The 17,098-nt window shown below is 39.7% G+C and overlaps 1 protein-coding gene across 1 annotated transcript; it reads left to right on the top strand.

Moving 5' to 3' along the window:
- The first annotated feature begins 13,102 nt into the window (after positions 1 to 13,102).
- On the top strand, positions 13,103 to 14,731 carry LOC136233849 (flavonol 3-O-glucosyltransferase UGT89B1-like). Its single transcript, XM_066023543.1, has one exon. The coding sequence runs from the start codon at positions 13,155 to 13,157 to the stop codon at positions 14,565 to 14,567; it is 1,413 nt and encodes a 470-aa protein (XP_065879615.1). The 5' UTR covers positions 13,103 to 13,154; the 3' UTR covers positions 14,568 to 14,731.
- The last annotated feature ends 2,367 nt before the right edge of the window (positions 14,732 to 17,098 follow it).

The following is a 17,098-nucleotide window of genomic DNA, read 5'->3' as shown; positions in this document are numbered from 1 at the left end:
ATCGACTGCCATGATGACGAAACGCTTTTGTGCTAAAGCCATTGGGAAAGGGCCTAGCAGGTCGATGCCCCATACCGCGAATGGCCAGGGTGTGATGATACCTTTGAATGGAGCCGCCGGGGCGTGATGGGTATTGGCGTGTAGTTGACATGCCTGACAACTATGAACCAGACGCGTTGCGTCGGAATCCATGGTCTGCCAGTAGAACCCCTGGAGCCGGGCCTTCTTTGCAATTGTTCGGGTGCCCTGATGCGAGCTACATACGCCCTGGTGAATTTCCTTAAGATAGTGATCTCCCTCTTCCTCGGATACACAGCGCAACCAGGGTTGCGTGGCAGATTTGCGATAAAGTAAGCCATCATGTAATGCATAACTCCAAGAACGCCGTACCACGAGGGATGCCGCTGTCCGATCTGCTGGGAGTGTCCCATCCTGAAGATATCTGATAATTGGGCTTCTCCATCCCCCTGTCGCGGCGTCTGCTGAGTCGATCTGTAGCGAACGCTCGGTGCGAATAGCTGGGGCGCTTGCAATTTCGATTAAGGTGAGCGGGTCACTAGATCGTTCGCCTGCTGCAAGAGCGGCGATAACGTCTGCTTCCTCATTCTCCTCTCGCGGTACTAGTATCAGGTCAAGGGTTACTCCTTTTGTTTTGAGATCATTGAGTAGGGATGTGGCGAGGGCCAGGTATTGGCACATTGTCGGGTCCTTTGCCTGGTAAGTGCCGCTGACATGGCTGACGACAAGCTTCGAGTCCGAGCATATTATCAGGCGTCCGCTCACTATTGTTTTTGATAACCGAAGGGCGGCGATCAAGCCTCATACTCGGCCTGATTATTAGTGGTCGGGAAATTTAGCCGGACGGCGTACCGCATGTGGAGATTGTCGGGTCCTTGAATGGCTATACCAGCGCCTGCCCGTCTTGGAGCGCAGGACCCGTCAATGCTCATAGTCCAGATGTCATCAGTGCGAGCTGCCGTTGTCGTAGGCTTGGTGTTAGCACAGCCAGTAAATTCGACAATAAAATCAGATAAGGCCTGAGCCTTGATCGTCGTGCGGGGCTCAAAATGGACGTCAAATTGGGAGAGACGAACAGACCAGTTGGTGATACGCCCGGAAATCTCTGGTCTCTGGACGGCCTTTTTTAGCGGATAATTGGTCTTGACCACGACCGTGTGTGCTTGGAAATATGGTCTCAGACGTTCTGAAGCTTGAGTGATGGCGAATAGGGCTTTTTCCACCTCGGAGTATCGGATTTCGGCTCCCTTTAGCACTTTGCTCAGAAAGTAGATTGGAAAAAGCTCCGTCCCCTCTTCTTGAGTTAAAACGACCCCTACTGTTTCATCCGTGATGGTGAAATATAAGTGAATGTCCTGCTCTGGTTTTGGCACCGAGAGCAGAGGGGGTGTTGCGAGGAAAGTTTTTATGGCATTGAACGCGGCCTGGCAATCTGTAGACCACCTAAAGGGGTGCTCCTTCTTGATTGCTTTATAGAAGGGGAGACATCGCTGCGCCGAGCAGGAGATGAAACGTCCCAAAGCGATGATTCTTCCATTGAGCCTTTGTACCCCTTGCAGATCGCGCGGTGGTTCCATTGCTAGAATTGCTTCGATTTTTGTGGGATTAGGCTTGATGCCCTTTTCTGATACCACGCAACCCAGGAATTTGCCACTGCGAATTCCGAAGAAACATTTTTCCGGATTCAGCTTGAGGTTATAGGCTCTGAAGATTTTAAATACTTCTGCTAAGTCTTGCGAATGGTCGCCCTCTTCGGTGCTTAGGACCACCATGTCGTCGATATACACCTGTACTATCTTAGCAATGAGATGGGCGAACATCTTATCTATCAAACGCTGGTACGTGGCCCCTGCATTCTTTAACCCGAAAGGCATGACATTGTAACAATATGTGCCTTCGTGCGTAATGAAAGAGGTTTTCTCGGCGTCGGCCGAGTCCAAAGGGATCTGCTGGAAACCGGCGATGGCGTCAAACTGAGACAAGATCTTGCGACCGGCAGTTTGATCGAGGAGTTGATCTATGTTAGGCAGCGGATAAGAATCCTTGGGGCAAGCTTTATTGACATTCGTGAAATCTACACACATGCGGTACTTTCCGCTGGCTTTCTTTACAAGTACAACGTTAGAAAGTCAGTCCGGATAGTTGACCTCGCGGATAAATTTTACAGCTAGGAGTTTGTCGATCTCTGCTTTTACTGATGCCTGTTTGTCTTTCGCCTGCACTCGCATCCTTTGCTTCACTGGTTCGACAGAGGGGTCGATATTCAGCTTGTGCATTGCGTTCTCAGGTGCGACCCCCGTGATGTCCCCGGTGCACCAGGCGAACATATCCGAATGCTCTGTTAGGACAGCCTTGATCTCTTCGGCCAGCGGGGAAGCGAGTTTCGTTCCCATTTTCACTATCTTGTTGCCCCCAAGGATACAGTCATCAACTGGTTCAATGGGCACGGGATTGTAACCCCTCATGTCCATCAGACCGTCCTCTAGGTAGAGCGCTGTTCGAGGCTGAGTCGCCTCCCATTGCAATTTCTTGGCCAGCATACGATCTCCCTGGATGGTGATCTTTCCACGCGGAAGGGGCAAAGTCAAGCATAGTTCGGAGATATCCACCGTGGCCCTCAGGGCGGCCAGAAGAGGCCTTCCGATAATAGCATTGTACGCCAGGGGGATATCGACCACCACCCACTCTGCGGTATCCTCGATTTCCTCGACCCCTTCGGGGAAGATAGTCGGTAGTGTAATAACTCCTTTTACCGGCACTTCGATTTCTGAGAGGCCAACCAAAGGGAAAGTCCCGGCCCGGAGGGCGGTGCGAGTATTCTTCATTGCGCGGAGTGCTGCCCAGGTGAGCAAGTTCACCGAACTTCCTGTGTCCACAAGCACTCGGTGTGTTTTAAAACCTGCGATGCTAATGGTGACAACAAGGGCCTCCGAGTGGCTGGTACGAAGTGGAGGTTGCACCGTTAGTGTCTGCCCGATCGCCTTTCTCTTACGGGAGCACTCGGGCGGTGCGGAAAGTGCTGGTGCTCCTTCCCTTATGACGTGTATTTCCCCATGGTACCTTGGCCTCTTTGGCTCCTCTGCTCGCCCCGCTTCCCTCTGCTTCGGGCTTTGCTCCCTTTGTCTGCTCGCCTTTGGTGGCGCTCCCTGCTCCGTGATCCGCTCGATCTCCTTTTATAGTTGATAGCAGTTCTCCGTGGAATGTCCGGAGGATCTGTGATACTTGCAGTATTCCTTTTCTGCCCGGGTTTTGCCCTTGTCTCCGGTCGGAACCTGCTGTGTGAATCGGCGAGGTTGACTCTGAATAGCGTAATGCACTTCCTTGCCCCGGGATCGATCTCCCCTTCGCTCCGGGTTGGCGCGCTCGGTTCGGGCCGGAAAGGGCATCGGAGCCTCCTTGCGGACTCGGGCCTCCTCACGCGATTTCGGGACCGTCCTGCCTCTATCCTGCTTGTGCGTGTCGCCTTTGGCCTTGTCCCTTTCTGTCTCCTCGTAGCCGGCGGGACGGTCATAATCATCGTATCGGACAAACGTCTGTGCCATGGTCATCAGCTCTTCGAAAGATCTCGGCATCTTTCGGAAACACTTCTGCTTTAGAGGCTCGCAAGTGGTCCCTTTCGCTAAATCATCGTGGGCCACCTCCAGGTTAAGGCCTTTAACTTGCGAGGCCATGTGATGAAACCTTGAGAGGAAATTGCGCAGAGGCTCGGTTGTTCGCTGCTTAAGCCCGTTGAGGTCCGAACTGATTTTCCTGACCTTTGCCGTTGCGGCGAAGCGGGAGAGGAAAAGATCCTTTAGGAGATCAAAAGAATCAATGGATTCTGAGGCAAGTCCCCGATACCATTCCTGCGCACTGGATGAGAGAGTGGTGGGGAAGACCTTGCACATGATGTCCTCATCCTTTGAGTATAAATTGATGGTGCTCATGAACGATGCCACATGGTCGTTGGGATCCTCGGTCCCTGAATATTGGGTTAGTCGAGGAGCTTTCCAGTCGCGCGGGAACCTCTTCTCGATGATCCTTTGCACCAGTGGTGTTTTGCTGGAGGTGATGCTTCCTCCCATCACGCCCCCGAGGGCCCTTTTGTCAAGAAAACGCTGAATCTTCAGCTCCAACAACTCTTCGCTATTCACGACTGTAGTCCCCTCTCGCCGCTCCTCGCCCTCTCTGGTCGCAACAGCCCTGGCTCCTCTTCCCACGATGACCACCGCTTCTGGGGCCTGCTCTGGCAAGGCTCCCTCCTTCTGTATCTCTGCCGCCTCTTTAAGGTATTGCCAAATTTTGGCGTTCTCCTCCTGCAGGCTTCTCTGCTGGTCTATGATCTTCATCTGAGCCGCCGTGTGTACGGCCTGGGTCGTTTGAAAACCTTGGATTGCGCTGAGGAGTTGAGTGGTGTTAAAGGTCTCCTCCTCTTCTGGGCCTACCTCCTCCATCAAAGGCCCAAGGTTTCTGGGGGAGATCGGAAGGTTTGGGATCACGCCTCCGGCGTGCGTCATGGAGCTGGTTGCTCCAGCTTCGGGTACTATAGTTGGTGCCGAATCATTAGGGGTTTGCATCTTGTTTGAAGCTCTGGAGTCACTTGTAGTCCACGTTCACCGCACCAAATAATCTGGGAATGTGAATACAGTGATCCTGGCCTTCGGTGACGATATCTGGCTCTCCGATTGCTCGTCCCTGCGCCGGGAAAGGTCCCTGCGGATACTCCGACGAGCAAGACAATTAGTAGTTCAAGAGTGTTTATTAATCAATTGTGTAAGAGATAGAAAGAGTTAGGCGTCCGGATTCCCAAGATGAGCTGTGTATTTATAGAGGGTGCTTGGGCTTTGGGCCCTCCTGGGCCTTGGGCCTTCCTGGGCCTTCAGGCCCTGATTCATATCCTGAATCATAATATATTAAATAATTACGAGTCAATTAATTAAAATAATAAAAGAAAATAAGAGTTACAAGAAGATGAAAAAACACAAAGTAAAAAAAAAATCCAAAAGTAACAAATAAACTTCTATATAAAGCATGATAGATAGTATTCCACCATTATATCCATTGGCCATGATAGATAGTATTATATTTCTGAAGGTAATTATTCGAGTTTTTTCATATGTTGTAGCTATTTTGTTCTCAATGATGTTGTTGTTTTATTTTTATTAAATAATAGTTGTTATAGTTTCATCTTTCAGATCCATTTCTGTCGTTACCAATGTTCTATACCTCTTGCTGCCTTATCCATGTTTTCTTTTTTATTTGTCTTTTTTTTTCAAATTGATATCTCCAATTGAAGAAATCCGATGGAAATAGAAGATGCATGAACAACTAAAATCGGGAAACACAAATGTGTCAAAAATTACAAAAAATTCTTATGTTTCTCAAGGTAATTATTCGATTTTTTTCATATATTGTAGTTATTTTTGTTCTCAATTGTGTTGTTGTTTTATTTTTATTAAATAATAGTTGTTATAGTTTCATCTTTCAGAGATTAAATTCTATTTCTGTCGTTACCCAGGTTCCATACCTCTCCCTACCTTATCCATGTTTTCTTTTCTATTTGTCTTTTTTTTTTCAAAATGACTAAAATAAATATTTTGTATATTTGCATTCTTTTTTTAGTATATGTTACTCGGTGTTATCGTTTCGATTGTTAACTCTAACTAAAATTTAGATTTTCGGCTTTATATGAACTCAATTGTTAGCTTTAATTGTAGTTAGATTAATTTTTCTAATTCGAAACCTATTGAAATCCACTCATTTTTTAGTTTGAGTTTATCTAACTGATGTGGATTGTATTTTTAATTTTTTATCCATTTTGATACAAATAGATATAAAGTTTCACACAAAAGTTGTTCATTGAAGTTTGAGACATATTGAAAAAAATATTAAAGAGGTATTGAAATATTATATACAATGAATTTTATTTCAGTTATAAATTATGTTATATTATTATTATTATTATTATTATCAAGAAGTTATTTTTCCCAGTTCACTAGACAAAGAGATTGTAAGCGTCTAATACACTTGATAAGATGTTTATTCTTGAAGAATTTGGATTATGCTAGATACGAATTCAAAATGAAGATAAATAAATATAAAATTTGATGCTCAAAATCCTAAAAATGTATATTAATTATGGGATATTGAGATAATTGCTTTTGCAACATTGACTTATATAGTTCTTAACTATTATATTGTGGTTTGTACAAAATTGTTAGTATTTCAAGAGTTTTTAACAGATGAAAATGAAACAGGATAATATGACAAGTTGTTGGAAAATATTAATTAAAAAATATTATCATTTGAATCTCTTCAAATTCTCAAATGTTGAGCATAATGATTATAATTAACAGAATTAATTTCATATATTAATTATAAAACGTTTTTTTTTTGGTATTAAGTGGTTACAATTACTATTTAATTCTATTTAACTAAAATTAATTTATGGACTTGATACTTTATTAAGAAAAAAATAAAATTTTTAATTAATGGACAAAAATATTTCCAATCTCCTCTTTATATGATTATATCTTGACACTCTCTCTTATTTTCGAAAAAAAAAAACGAGAGAAAGATAGTTCTCTCCTAATTATCTTTTTTGTCCCTTCATTTTTGTTTTCTATTCTTTTGTGTTGTTTTTCTTGCTTACGAAATATATAATTATTAGAAAATGTTAATAAAGTCAAATAAGTGATATCTGCGAGCGTGACTGATATTTTATACAGTGAAAGAATGAAGAACAATTGATTGAATATCTTGATGAGATATTACGAGATGAAAATATGAGAAATCATCACCTTAAGTTGATTAAAATTGGATATATTGGGTTATTGTAGCATAATAATAATTGAATTCAAATACTTGGTGAACATGAAATTCCATCAAGCAAAATGATTATCATCAAGATGAATTTGTGACTAATTCTTATGAATTTTATTTTTTTATATGTAACATATTGAATTGATAAAGTTTCTGCATGTGCAATATTAGAAAAGTATTGATGCTAATAGTTTGTAGCATAATATATTGATGTTAGTTCCATTTTTTTTATTGAAATACGGACCTAGCCCAACGGGAATCCCAACAGGTTGGCACCCCCAAAAAGGCAAAGAACCAAATATATAAATGAAGAGATGAAAAAAGTATGAAACCAGTACAAAGAATGTTTTCAGAAAATCTAAACATATCCCTATCAATGGCATTATCTCTAGCAAGAAGGGAGCAAAAGTCTGGAAGGGTATTCCACATTTGTAAATCTGAGGCCAGACATCGGTAATTAGCAAGAGCGTCCACCACTTGATTTCCCTTACGTAACACATGGGAGACAACCACCTGAATATGCGTCATTGAATCTAAATAATTTAACCAATCCACACGCATTGTCCAGGGAATGATCTGCGCACAGGCACGGAAAATTTGAATAACGTAAGTCGAGTCACTTTCAATCCAGAGATGAGTCCATCCAAGTGACCTCGCAATCGAAACTGCAAAAATAGTAGCTTGCAATTCCGCCATGTTTACCAAAGCACAATCAAGGGGGAAGGCAAATGGTCCAAGAGGATGCCCCTGACTATTTCGAAAAACCACACCGCAACCAGCTCTACCCGAGATCACGAAGGCATCAGTGTTAACTTTAATCCAATCAGACGGAGGGGGCTGCCATCTAACTTCAATGATTCGAAGGCCCCTATGACGACAATCGTTTAACCCGAGATTATGGAGAATAGATAACTCCATAACAGAATTCCATACCGATCTGTTGCTGATTCTTTTAGAGCTACGAATTGTAGACCAAAGATAGCATAATTCCTCATGAATATTTGGTGGCTTGCTCTCAAAAATAGCAGCATTTCTTACAGACCAGATCAACCAAACAGCGTTGACAAGCGCGACCTGCCAAAGGGAAAGGACTTACGAACTGAACTTGTGTGAGAAGGCGTGTTGCAAGAGGGTCTGTAGAGAAGAATCAAGTACAAGTCTTCTACAAAATAAAGCCGATATGCTAAACCAGATTTGGGAAGCAAAGGGGCAATGAACAAGCAAATGGTCACTCGTCTCATAAGCCATTAAACAGACCGGACAACGAGATATTAGAGGCAGACCTCTAGCAGGGAGCGCATAATGAGTTGGTAAAGCGCCCCAATATGCATGCCACCAAACCATGGAGTGTGACGGCTGAATAAAAGGTTTCCAAATTGACTGAAAAACCAAAGGCAAAGTCGGAGGAGCACATAGCCAGTGATAGAATAACTTTACCGTGAAGAGGCCATTGCTCGCATGTCTCCAAAAACACAAATCATGTTCAGAGCCATTTCCATGCATATTTCGGATGCGCTGGTGCAACGGACTAGCCAGCATCGGAAGATCCTGCCAGTTGCCATTTTCATAAAAATCTGAGATTTTATCAGTGAGCTTCAAACGGTCTGACATAGAAATCCCAAGCTATTCAGCCAGGGGCAGCAAAATCCATTCCGAATTCCAGAATGACAACTCAGAAGATGATCCAAATGAACAAAAACAATTCTCCCGTAACTTGAGATAGGCGGCCTTGACAGACCACCAAACAGACGATCGCTGCAACCGAAACTTTGGCAAACCAGCCCTGTTTAGAAAGCACGTCCTCAACAAATTAAAGCATAAAGAATTAGAGGAAAGAAAGCCCCACGCCAATTTACCACTCATAGCCAAGTTAAGGGTTGAGAGGTGTTTAATACCCAACCCTCCTTCCTTTAAGGACTTTAAGCAAACCTTCCAGGGAACAGTAACAAGCTTTTTGGACAAAACTGAACTCGTCCAAATGAAATTCCTCATGTGTCTATTGAGCCTATTTAGCAAACTCACAGGCCATTTGTAAATCATAAAGGTGTGGATCAGAGAGCTAGTGATAACTGAATTAACAAGTGTCAGCCTACCAGCCATAGAGAGAGACGTCCCCGCCCAGCGTGAGAAAGAGAGAATAATTCTATCCACAGCCGCCGCAAGGTATTTAGCTCTTGGGATCCCTTGAAAAAGAGGAACGCCCAATTAATTAAACGGGAGAGATCCAATTTTGATTCCAATTAGACCCGCCAATCTGTTCCGACGTTTGAGTAAGATCGAATCCCTGAAGAAAATCTCAGTCTTTTGTATCGTAGATATAATATTTAATTTTAATTGTAGTTTAACTAAATTTTTGGTTTTTCATTATATTATAATATATTTCTTAATTAATTTTCTATTTTATTATTATTGTTTCACAGAATTCAAGTTATAAAAAATATAAAAATGTATTAAAATTACTAAAAAGTACAAATGATTTAATTTTGTAAAACTAAATAAATCATTCACCTTTAATTAAAATTCAATAAAAAAAATTAATCAATTATTTTCAAAATTAATTTAATTTCATTTGAATTATCAATAAAATATATATATTAATTTCAAATATACATAATATAAATTTTTTTCATAGCATGATATAACATTACTTAAAAGTAAATATGTCATGTTTATTTATTTATCCAAATTATATAAAAGTTTCATATTCCGTGCATCGCACGATTTTTTGACTAGTGTAATATTAATGTAAAGAGTTATGTAATTAAGTTATAGAGAGATTTTACTACATTTTTAGCGTATAGATAACATAGTGTGCCAATAATTCAATGTTATGTGTCCTTTTGGTGGATTGGCCAATCTTCAAAGCTCAATTTCTGGACTGATAGGTGGATCATTCCATCAGTGCCGGACAAATTGGGTCTTGATCATCAGGATAAGCGTTCACGCTTTAATTCTGTTGATGATTTTTTAGTTAATTCGGAGTGGCTTGACTTAGGCACTCTTCCTTTGGTTGTTCAAGACAGTATTCGATCTATTCACATGGGTAGAGATGATTTTGATTTCTGCGTTTGGTAGCCCTCTACGAAGGGTATTTTCTCTGCCAAAGAGTACTATTCGATTATCAGTCCTAGTTCCTCTTCGGTGGACTGGTATACATTTGTTTGGAATGCTCACTCCCCCTTCTCGTTCCTTCACTCTCTGGAGAGTTTTGCATGGTCGGGTTCCGACTCACGACCTCCTACAGCATCTTGGATTCTCATTTGCCTCTCGTTGTGTTCTATGTGGTAGGGATGCTGAGTCCATTAACCACCTATTTATTAGTTGTTCTTTTGCAGATTCTCTTTGGAGGGCCCTTGAGTTTCACTTTGACTGCTCTTTGCCTCGTTTTTCACAATTCATCCACTTCTTCAGCTCTCTTCATAGCATTCATTTTGGCTCACAAGTGTTGATGATATGGCGTGTTGCCGCTGTCACTTGCATCTGGTTAATCTAGCATTGCAGGAATGAAGCAATCTTTAAGGAAGTTTCTCCTTCTATTCAGCACTCGAAGATCACCCTCTTTCGAATGATTCCAGAGTCATTTGCCACTTCTAAAGGTTTTTGCTCTTCACGGAGAGATGATGTTATCTTATCCCGTCTTTTGGCTTCTCCTAGGCCGCCTCCGGCTCCCAACATTATTCTGGTCCATTGGCTTAAACCTCCTCCGGGTTGGGTTAAAGTCAATGTGGACGGCTCTGCTTTTGGCACTCTAGACGAGGCAGGAGCGGGAGGTATTTTTCGCAACTATCGTGGATTTCCCAAAGGCTGTTTTGCTTTTTCTACCCCTCATTCTTTTGCTTATATGGCTGAATTGAGAGCCGCTATTTTTGCAATTGAACTTGCTTGGGAGAAAATTGGCATCAGCTTTGGGTTGAGTCAGACTCAATGTACGTTGTTAATCTGCTTAGACATCGTTCCATGGATGTTCCTTGGAGTATTCGTCAAGAATGGTTGCATTGCCTCAGCATTTGCTCTAGGATGAACATTCTTTTTTCACACATATTTAGGGAAGGAAATAGAGTTGATGATGCACTGACAAGGTTTGGAGTCTCTTCCTCAGTGATCAATTGGTGGCCTTCAGCTCCTGCTTTTTGCCACAAGTTTATCAATGATGATATTTGTAGTATTACTCACTTGCGTTTTTCTTGACTTTCCTAAACTTCTCTCCCCCCCTTCTTTTTGTTTGTTCTCTTTCATCTTCTCTTGTTCAAACACTCAATTTTCGTTTATTAATATTTTGCGGGTTTGTCAGTTCTTGGGCCACGGGTGCTCACCCCGCCCAAGTTCTGTCTCGTCCCAATTTCTATCAAAAAAAAATGTAACATTTTAATGAATAAAATATTAACATTGTGTAATTATTAATTACATATGGTTTACTTAATTATTTATAAAGTTTTAGATTCTAAAATATAAATTTTAAATCCTGTAAAACAAATCTTAGTTATAAACATTTAGATTTATTAAATCAATGGTTTTGCACACATACAACAAAATTTCTCTCAAGTTATAATAATTTTAAAAGGGAGATAATAATTATTTTAGGAGATAAGATTTTAAAATCGCTAATAAAGTTTTTGAGGAAATACAATTTAATTCAATCTATAAAATAATACCATTTTAATCTTAAATATTATGAAATGTATCAATTTATCCAATTGGTATAATTTTACAAATATTGAGACATTAAATTTCGTCATTTAATCCTAAATTGGTACTTGATGCTAACATAGTGATATTCTATAAATTGACACTCTCTAAAAAACCCATTAAAGTCATTTTAGTATCTTAACCCTTATTTTAATATTTTACGAATACCTTTAAGTAGAAGGAATGTTGCAGATTCAATGTTTTGGAAACATTCACGAAAGGGTGATTATTTGGTCAAATCAAGATATAAAGTTGGAGTTCAGTATTTGCAATTATCATCTTCTTTGGGTTCCACATCTTTCATTCTCCAACATTTTTTGAAGATTTTATGGTCAATACATCCACCGGCCAAATTTATTCACACCGTTTGGAGTGCAGCGAAGAATATCCTTCCATGTTTTAATAATCTTTCTAAAAAAGGAATTTCATTGTATGATAGATGTCTTTTTTGTGGAATGGCTGAGGAAACTATAATTCACCTGCTTAAATTTTGTTATGTTACGAAGTTGTATTAGAAATCTTTAAATCTGTCTGTTATGGTATATAAGTTGACAGGTCTTGACTGCATAGACTGGTTTGCTGATGTTTTATCATCAATTTCACGGGAAGAAGCTGCTTTATTCTATAGAATGGTTTGGTTTGTGTGGTTTGAACGGAATCAAATGGTTCATGGTAAGAAACGATTAGGATTTCAAGTGGTTGCAGAAAGTGTAAGATCGACGTTGCAGGGTTTTGCGGCAGGTTTAATAACTACAACTTCAACAGATAGGAATTTCGGACCTGGTCAAAGTTTATCATCTAATGTACAGTGGTTTGCTCCTCCATCATGCATATATAAGGTGAATTGTGATGCTTCATTTTCTCTAAGATCTCACCATGCTGCTTTTGGATTGGTCGTACGAGATTCAACTGGTTTCGTCGCGTTATTTGGAGGGGGACCGATTGGTAAAGCACTATCTGCTTCACATGCGGAATTAATGGCTACCATTTCTTCAGTCAGAATTGTTAAAGATGTTGGTTTTCATTCTGTCTTAATTGTTTCAGATTCATTATCTGCAATTCGTCTCCTACGTGGAGATGAAATTATTTCTAATTGGATTGGAGTGATTGTTACTGATATTTTGGAGGAAGCACAAGCTTTTGTACAGATAGAATTTATTCATGAGAAGCGTCATACGGTTGTACACTCTCTTGCTGCATGGGCTTTTACTCTATCATATGAGGAAATTTTTATTGAAGATTTCTCATTGTTTGTTTCAACTTGTATTCAAACTGATACTGTTTATTCTTTTTAATACAAGTGTCTCTTTATATATATATATATAGTTTTTAATTAATAATTTATTAAAAACAATTAAACCACTTAAAAAAGAAAGAATTTGAAAGTAGTTTGTTGGACGAGAGTGCTACAAACAAGAAAATAAAACCCTAAAAACAATATCATTAGAGAAAGATATTACAAGCAACCAAAATTACTGTGGGTAGAACGTCAGGAGTGACGTAATGGCTTCATGTGAATGACATTTATATCCAACTCCTTTTTATGATTTTCTTCTTCTTCCAAGTTCCAACTCCTTTTATATTCTATTCTTCTTCTTCTTCTCCCTCCAACTCCAGAAATTCCATCAGAAGCATATTCATTTCCAGCCATGTCCATCTCCGATAATCCACACATTCTCGTCTACCCTTTCCAAACTTCCGGCCATATTATTCCTCTCCTCGACCTCACCCACCGCCTCCTCAACCGCGGCCTTGTTATCACTGTCATCGTCACCCCCAACAATCTTCCTTTGCTCCATCCATTCCTTTCCTCCTCCCAATTCCATCACTTAGTTCTCCCTTCCCCTCAAATTCCCCCTGATTCTAAAAACCGTCTTGTCGCTATGATGCGCTTCATGCGTCACCACCATTATCCTGCGCTCTTAAGTTTTTTCCAATCTCACTCATCTCCTCCTGTTGCTATCATCTCCGATTTCTTCATCGGCTGGACACACGAATTGGCTTCCCAAATTGGCATCCCTCGTATCGTCTTCTCCCCCTCGGCTGCCTTCGCTTTCTCCATTACTTGCTCTACTTGGCGTCACCACTTCACCCAAATTGACGACCCTGAAAATCCTGATGATGTGCTCGTCGAATTCCCCAGTATCCCCAATTCTCCTTCTTATCGCTTGTGGCAAATCTCACACATTTATAAAGCTTCGAGAGACTCCGATTGGGAATTTTTCAAAGACTGCTTTATGGCTAACCTGTCCAGTTGGGGAATCGTCTTCAACTCTTTCGCCGAGTTGGAAGGAATCTACCTTCATCATCTTAAAAAAGATTTCCCAAACGACAACGTATGGGCAGTAGGTCCAGTTTTGCCCTTGACGGATGATGTTGTGGGGTCCACTAACCGAGGTGGGTCCAGTTCTCATGATGTGTTGACGTGGCTTGATTCTCGCAAGGAAGATTCCGTCGTGTATGTTTGCTTTGGAAGTCGTGCATGGCTAACATGTAAACAAATGGCTGAGTTGGTAACGTCGTTGGAGAAAAGTAAAGTGAGTTTTATACTATGCGATAGGCAACCTAATGATGGAAGCGATGATGTAGGAGTAGTACCAGATGGATTCAAAGATCGTGTGGGGGAGAGAGGATACGTCATAAAAGGATGGGCTCCACAAGTGGCTATACTAAGGCATCGAGCGGTGGGGGCATTTTTGACTCATTGCGGGTGGAACTCGGTGTTGGAAGGGATATCAGCTGGTGTGGTGATGCTTACGTGGCCGATGGGGGCAGATCAGTACACAAACACACAACTTTTAGTGGACCAGTTGGGTGTGGGGATTCGAGTAGGTGAATCGACGAAAAAGATTCCTGACTCGAGTGACTTGGCTCGGATTTTAGATGGGTCGGTGAAGGGAAGTTTGGAAGAAAGAAAAAAAGCAAAAAAACTACAAGAAGCAGCTGGGAATGCTATTATCAAAGGAGGGAGTTCAGATCAAGATTTGGATGGATTGATTGTTAGGCTATACCAACTTAAATTAAAAAATTTAAGTAATTATCCTCTTCAAGAACAACATTGAAATTAGCCAAAGAAGCAGCTAGAGAAGATATTGTCCTCCTTAAAAATGATAATGTTGTCATCTGTTTTTTACCATATTTTTAGTGAAATTTTAGTGAAATTTTGTTTCCTTTAAAAAAAATTAGTTGAAATTGTATTAGTTTTCTTTTATTTTACATTTTCACACACTTTTAAATACATTCACACATTTTTATACACTTTCACACACTTTCATGCACTCTCACATATTATCCAATGTTGTTACACATCTTATTTGCGCAACATGTCAATCAAGAACAAACATTTGAGGGTCAGGGATATCAATAGAAATTACACTCAAAGAATGTTCTAGAGGCAGGTGTCGACGAGACCTCAGAAAATTGCCACATAATAAGTTCAAGCATCTTGTCTTGGTGAGACTTTTGAAAAATTTCTGTAGTTCAAGATTTAATGAAATTAAGGTGATCTCGGCGAGACCTCTAAGCATCTCGGTAAGACCTTTGTATTATTAGAGTGAATCAAATGACTCTTCACTTCAAGAACATCTCATACCTCTCTACAATTGGACACTGATGGTCTAAAATTGTCAACTTTGAAAGCTACCAATCATCATTCCAACATTCCATGTCTAGATTTATGGTCCTAGATATATTCTTAGACTATATATAAACATATAATGTAAGAAGAACACACATTTACTTTTTGTAAATTCTTCCTTAATAGTTTTTAGTTATTTTGCTGTAATTTTATTTTCTTTGAGTCGTTTTTCCAGTACTAAGTTATTTTCTTCCAAATTCTAGTTTAAATTTAGTTATACAATGTTTTGTTCTTTTGAATTAAAAGCTTGTTTAATCTGAAAATATTTTCCATTATTGTCATCTTGTTTCTATGAATTTCACTTACTTCACTTCATTTTAGTTTTGTATTTCAAAATGAACTAATTCTTCGACCTAGTGATAATGGGAAAATTTCTAAATGAGTTTTAAGTTCTAAAAAAAAAACCCAAGTGAAACATATGAAGGAATTTTGTATTAAAGAACTAGGTTGTAAGATTAAAGTTTATTTCAGTTAACTACTTTTTACTCATCATAGTAACAACTAGTTAGTGGAAAACTACATTTCTAAACCTGATATCAAGTTAGTGTGGTTTCAAGTATCCAATCGCTAGGATTTCCCATTGAAGTTTATGTTTTTTTATTATATTTATTTCATCATTGTCCGAGTTAGATAAGTAAGGGCGAAGGAAAAAGGTTAGATGATCCAAAATCTTGTCAATGAACCTTATTCAGGGAAGTTACCATCTTTATAAGTAAAAGTTTCCATTGTATTTAAAGTGAATAGTGTTTCATTGTTTAAGCCGATTTTAGAAAGCGAATGCAAACCTTAGTATTTTTATCATATTAATTTCTTCAATTAAAACATCATTCTTAGTTTAGGTAACAAACTAACTTTCAAAAGCGTTTTGTCTAAAGTACTATTTATGACTCAGAATCGTTACTTGTGGAGCCCACCCCCTAATCACAAGTCCTCTCCCAGCCACACGATCTTCAAATCCTGATGGAATTTTATTATATTTTTTTTTATTTTCCTCTGTTTTCTTAACACACCATACGGAATTGACCCCACTTATCTCCAAACTTGATGCAATCTCCTCCATTTGATTGTTGGTCAACGAGGTTTGACTCCCAAAGCAAATGTATACCACTTTGTTTTCCTCACAGTTGTCAAGCCACATCACTATACGATCAAGTGGAATTGAATTCCAGTTGATTCATCTTTTTCCTGCAGAACTCCAGTTTTAATACTGGTGGCATTTGGGTTAATATAATTTTTTCCTGATCTAAGAGTGACGACTTTCATCTGCTCTTTAGGATTATTTTCTATATTACTCAGAAGTCCTCCATGACCTCTAGATGGTATAACATTTGCTAATTGACCTATCTGGACTTCTAAATTATGGATGGAAGATGACTGATTCTTAAAAAGTTGATCAAACTTATTTTCTATCCTTTTGAAGTTATTATCCTGGTTATCTACTTTCCCAGAAATTCCATTAATAAATTTATCTATTTTAGAAGAAAGATTTCCTAATGGGTCACTTGTATGATTAGTGTTGGATTTGTCTTGGTTGGAATTTCCTTCTTTCTAGCCAAAGTTCGGATGACTTCTCCATCCTTGATTGTAAGTATTCGAATAAGGATTATTTTGATTCTGCACATAATTAATTTGCCCTTATTATTACAATCATTATTAAATTGGTTTTGTACTTCAGTGCATAATTTATCTATCTTATGAGATAAAACAGAAAATTGTGCTTGCAATAGGTCTAAGTCATGTATACTGTTGAGCGATTTCCGCAAGTGCACGGTTTCGCTTGTAGTAATAAAAAGATATCGATCCCACATGGAACGTTTTTTAACGAAAACTTATTTATGTGTAGTTTAAATATGACTTAAGGTTTATAAAAATAGATAATCATTATTTGAAATTGGTTTTGAGATTGATTGAATAAGAATTAGGTTAGAATATGTAGAATGTTAGAAATCAATTCTG

The sequence above is a fragment of the Euphorbia lathyris genome, chromosome 1, assembly GCF_963576675.1.
Source record: "Euphorbia lathyris chromosome 1, ddEupLath1.1, whole genome shotgun sequence".
NCBI classification, from domain to species: Eukaryota; Viridiplantae; Streptophyta; class Magnoliopsida; order Malpighiales; family Euphorbiaceae; genus Euphorbia; species Euphorbia lathyris.
Note: the sequence above shows the minus strand (reverse complement) of the source record. Positions and strands in the feature narration are given on the sequence as shown.

Coding starts and splice junctions, on each gene's coding strand:
- LOC136233849 (XM_066023543.1), top strand. CDS start 13,155: ATGTCCATCTCCGATAATCCACACATTCTCGTCTACCCTTTCCAAACT.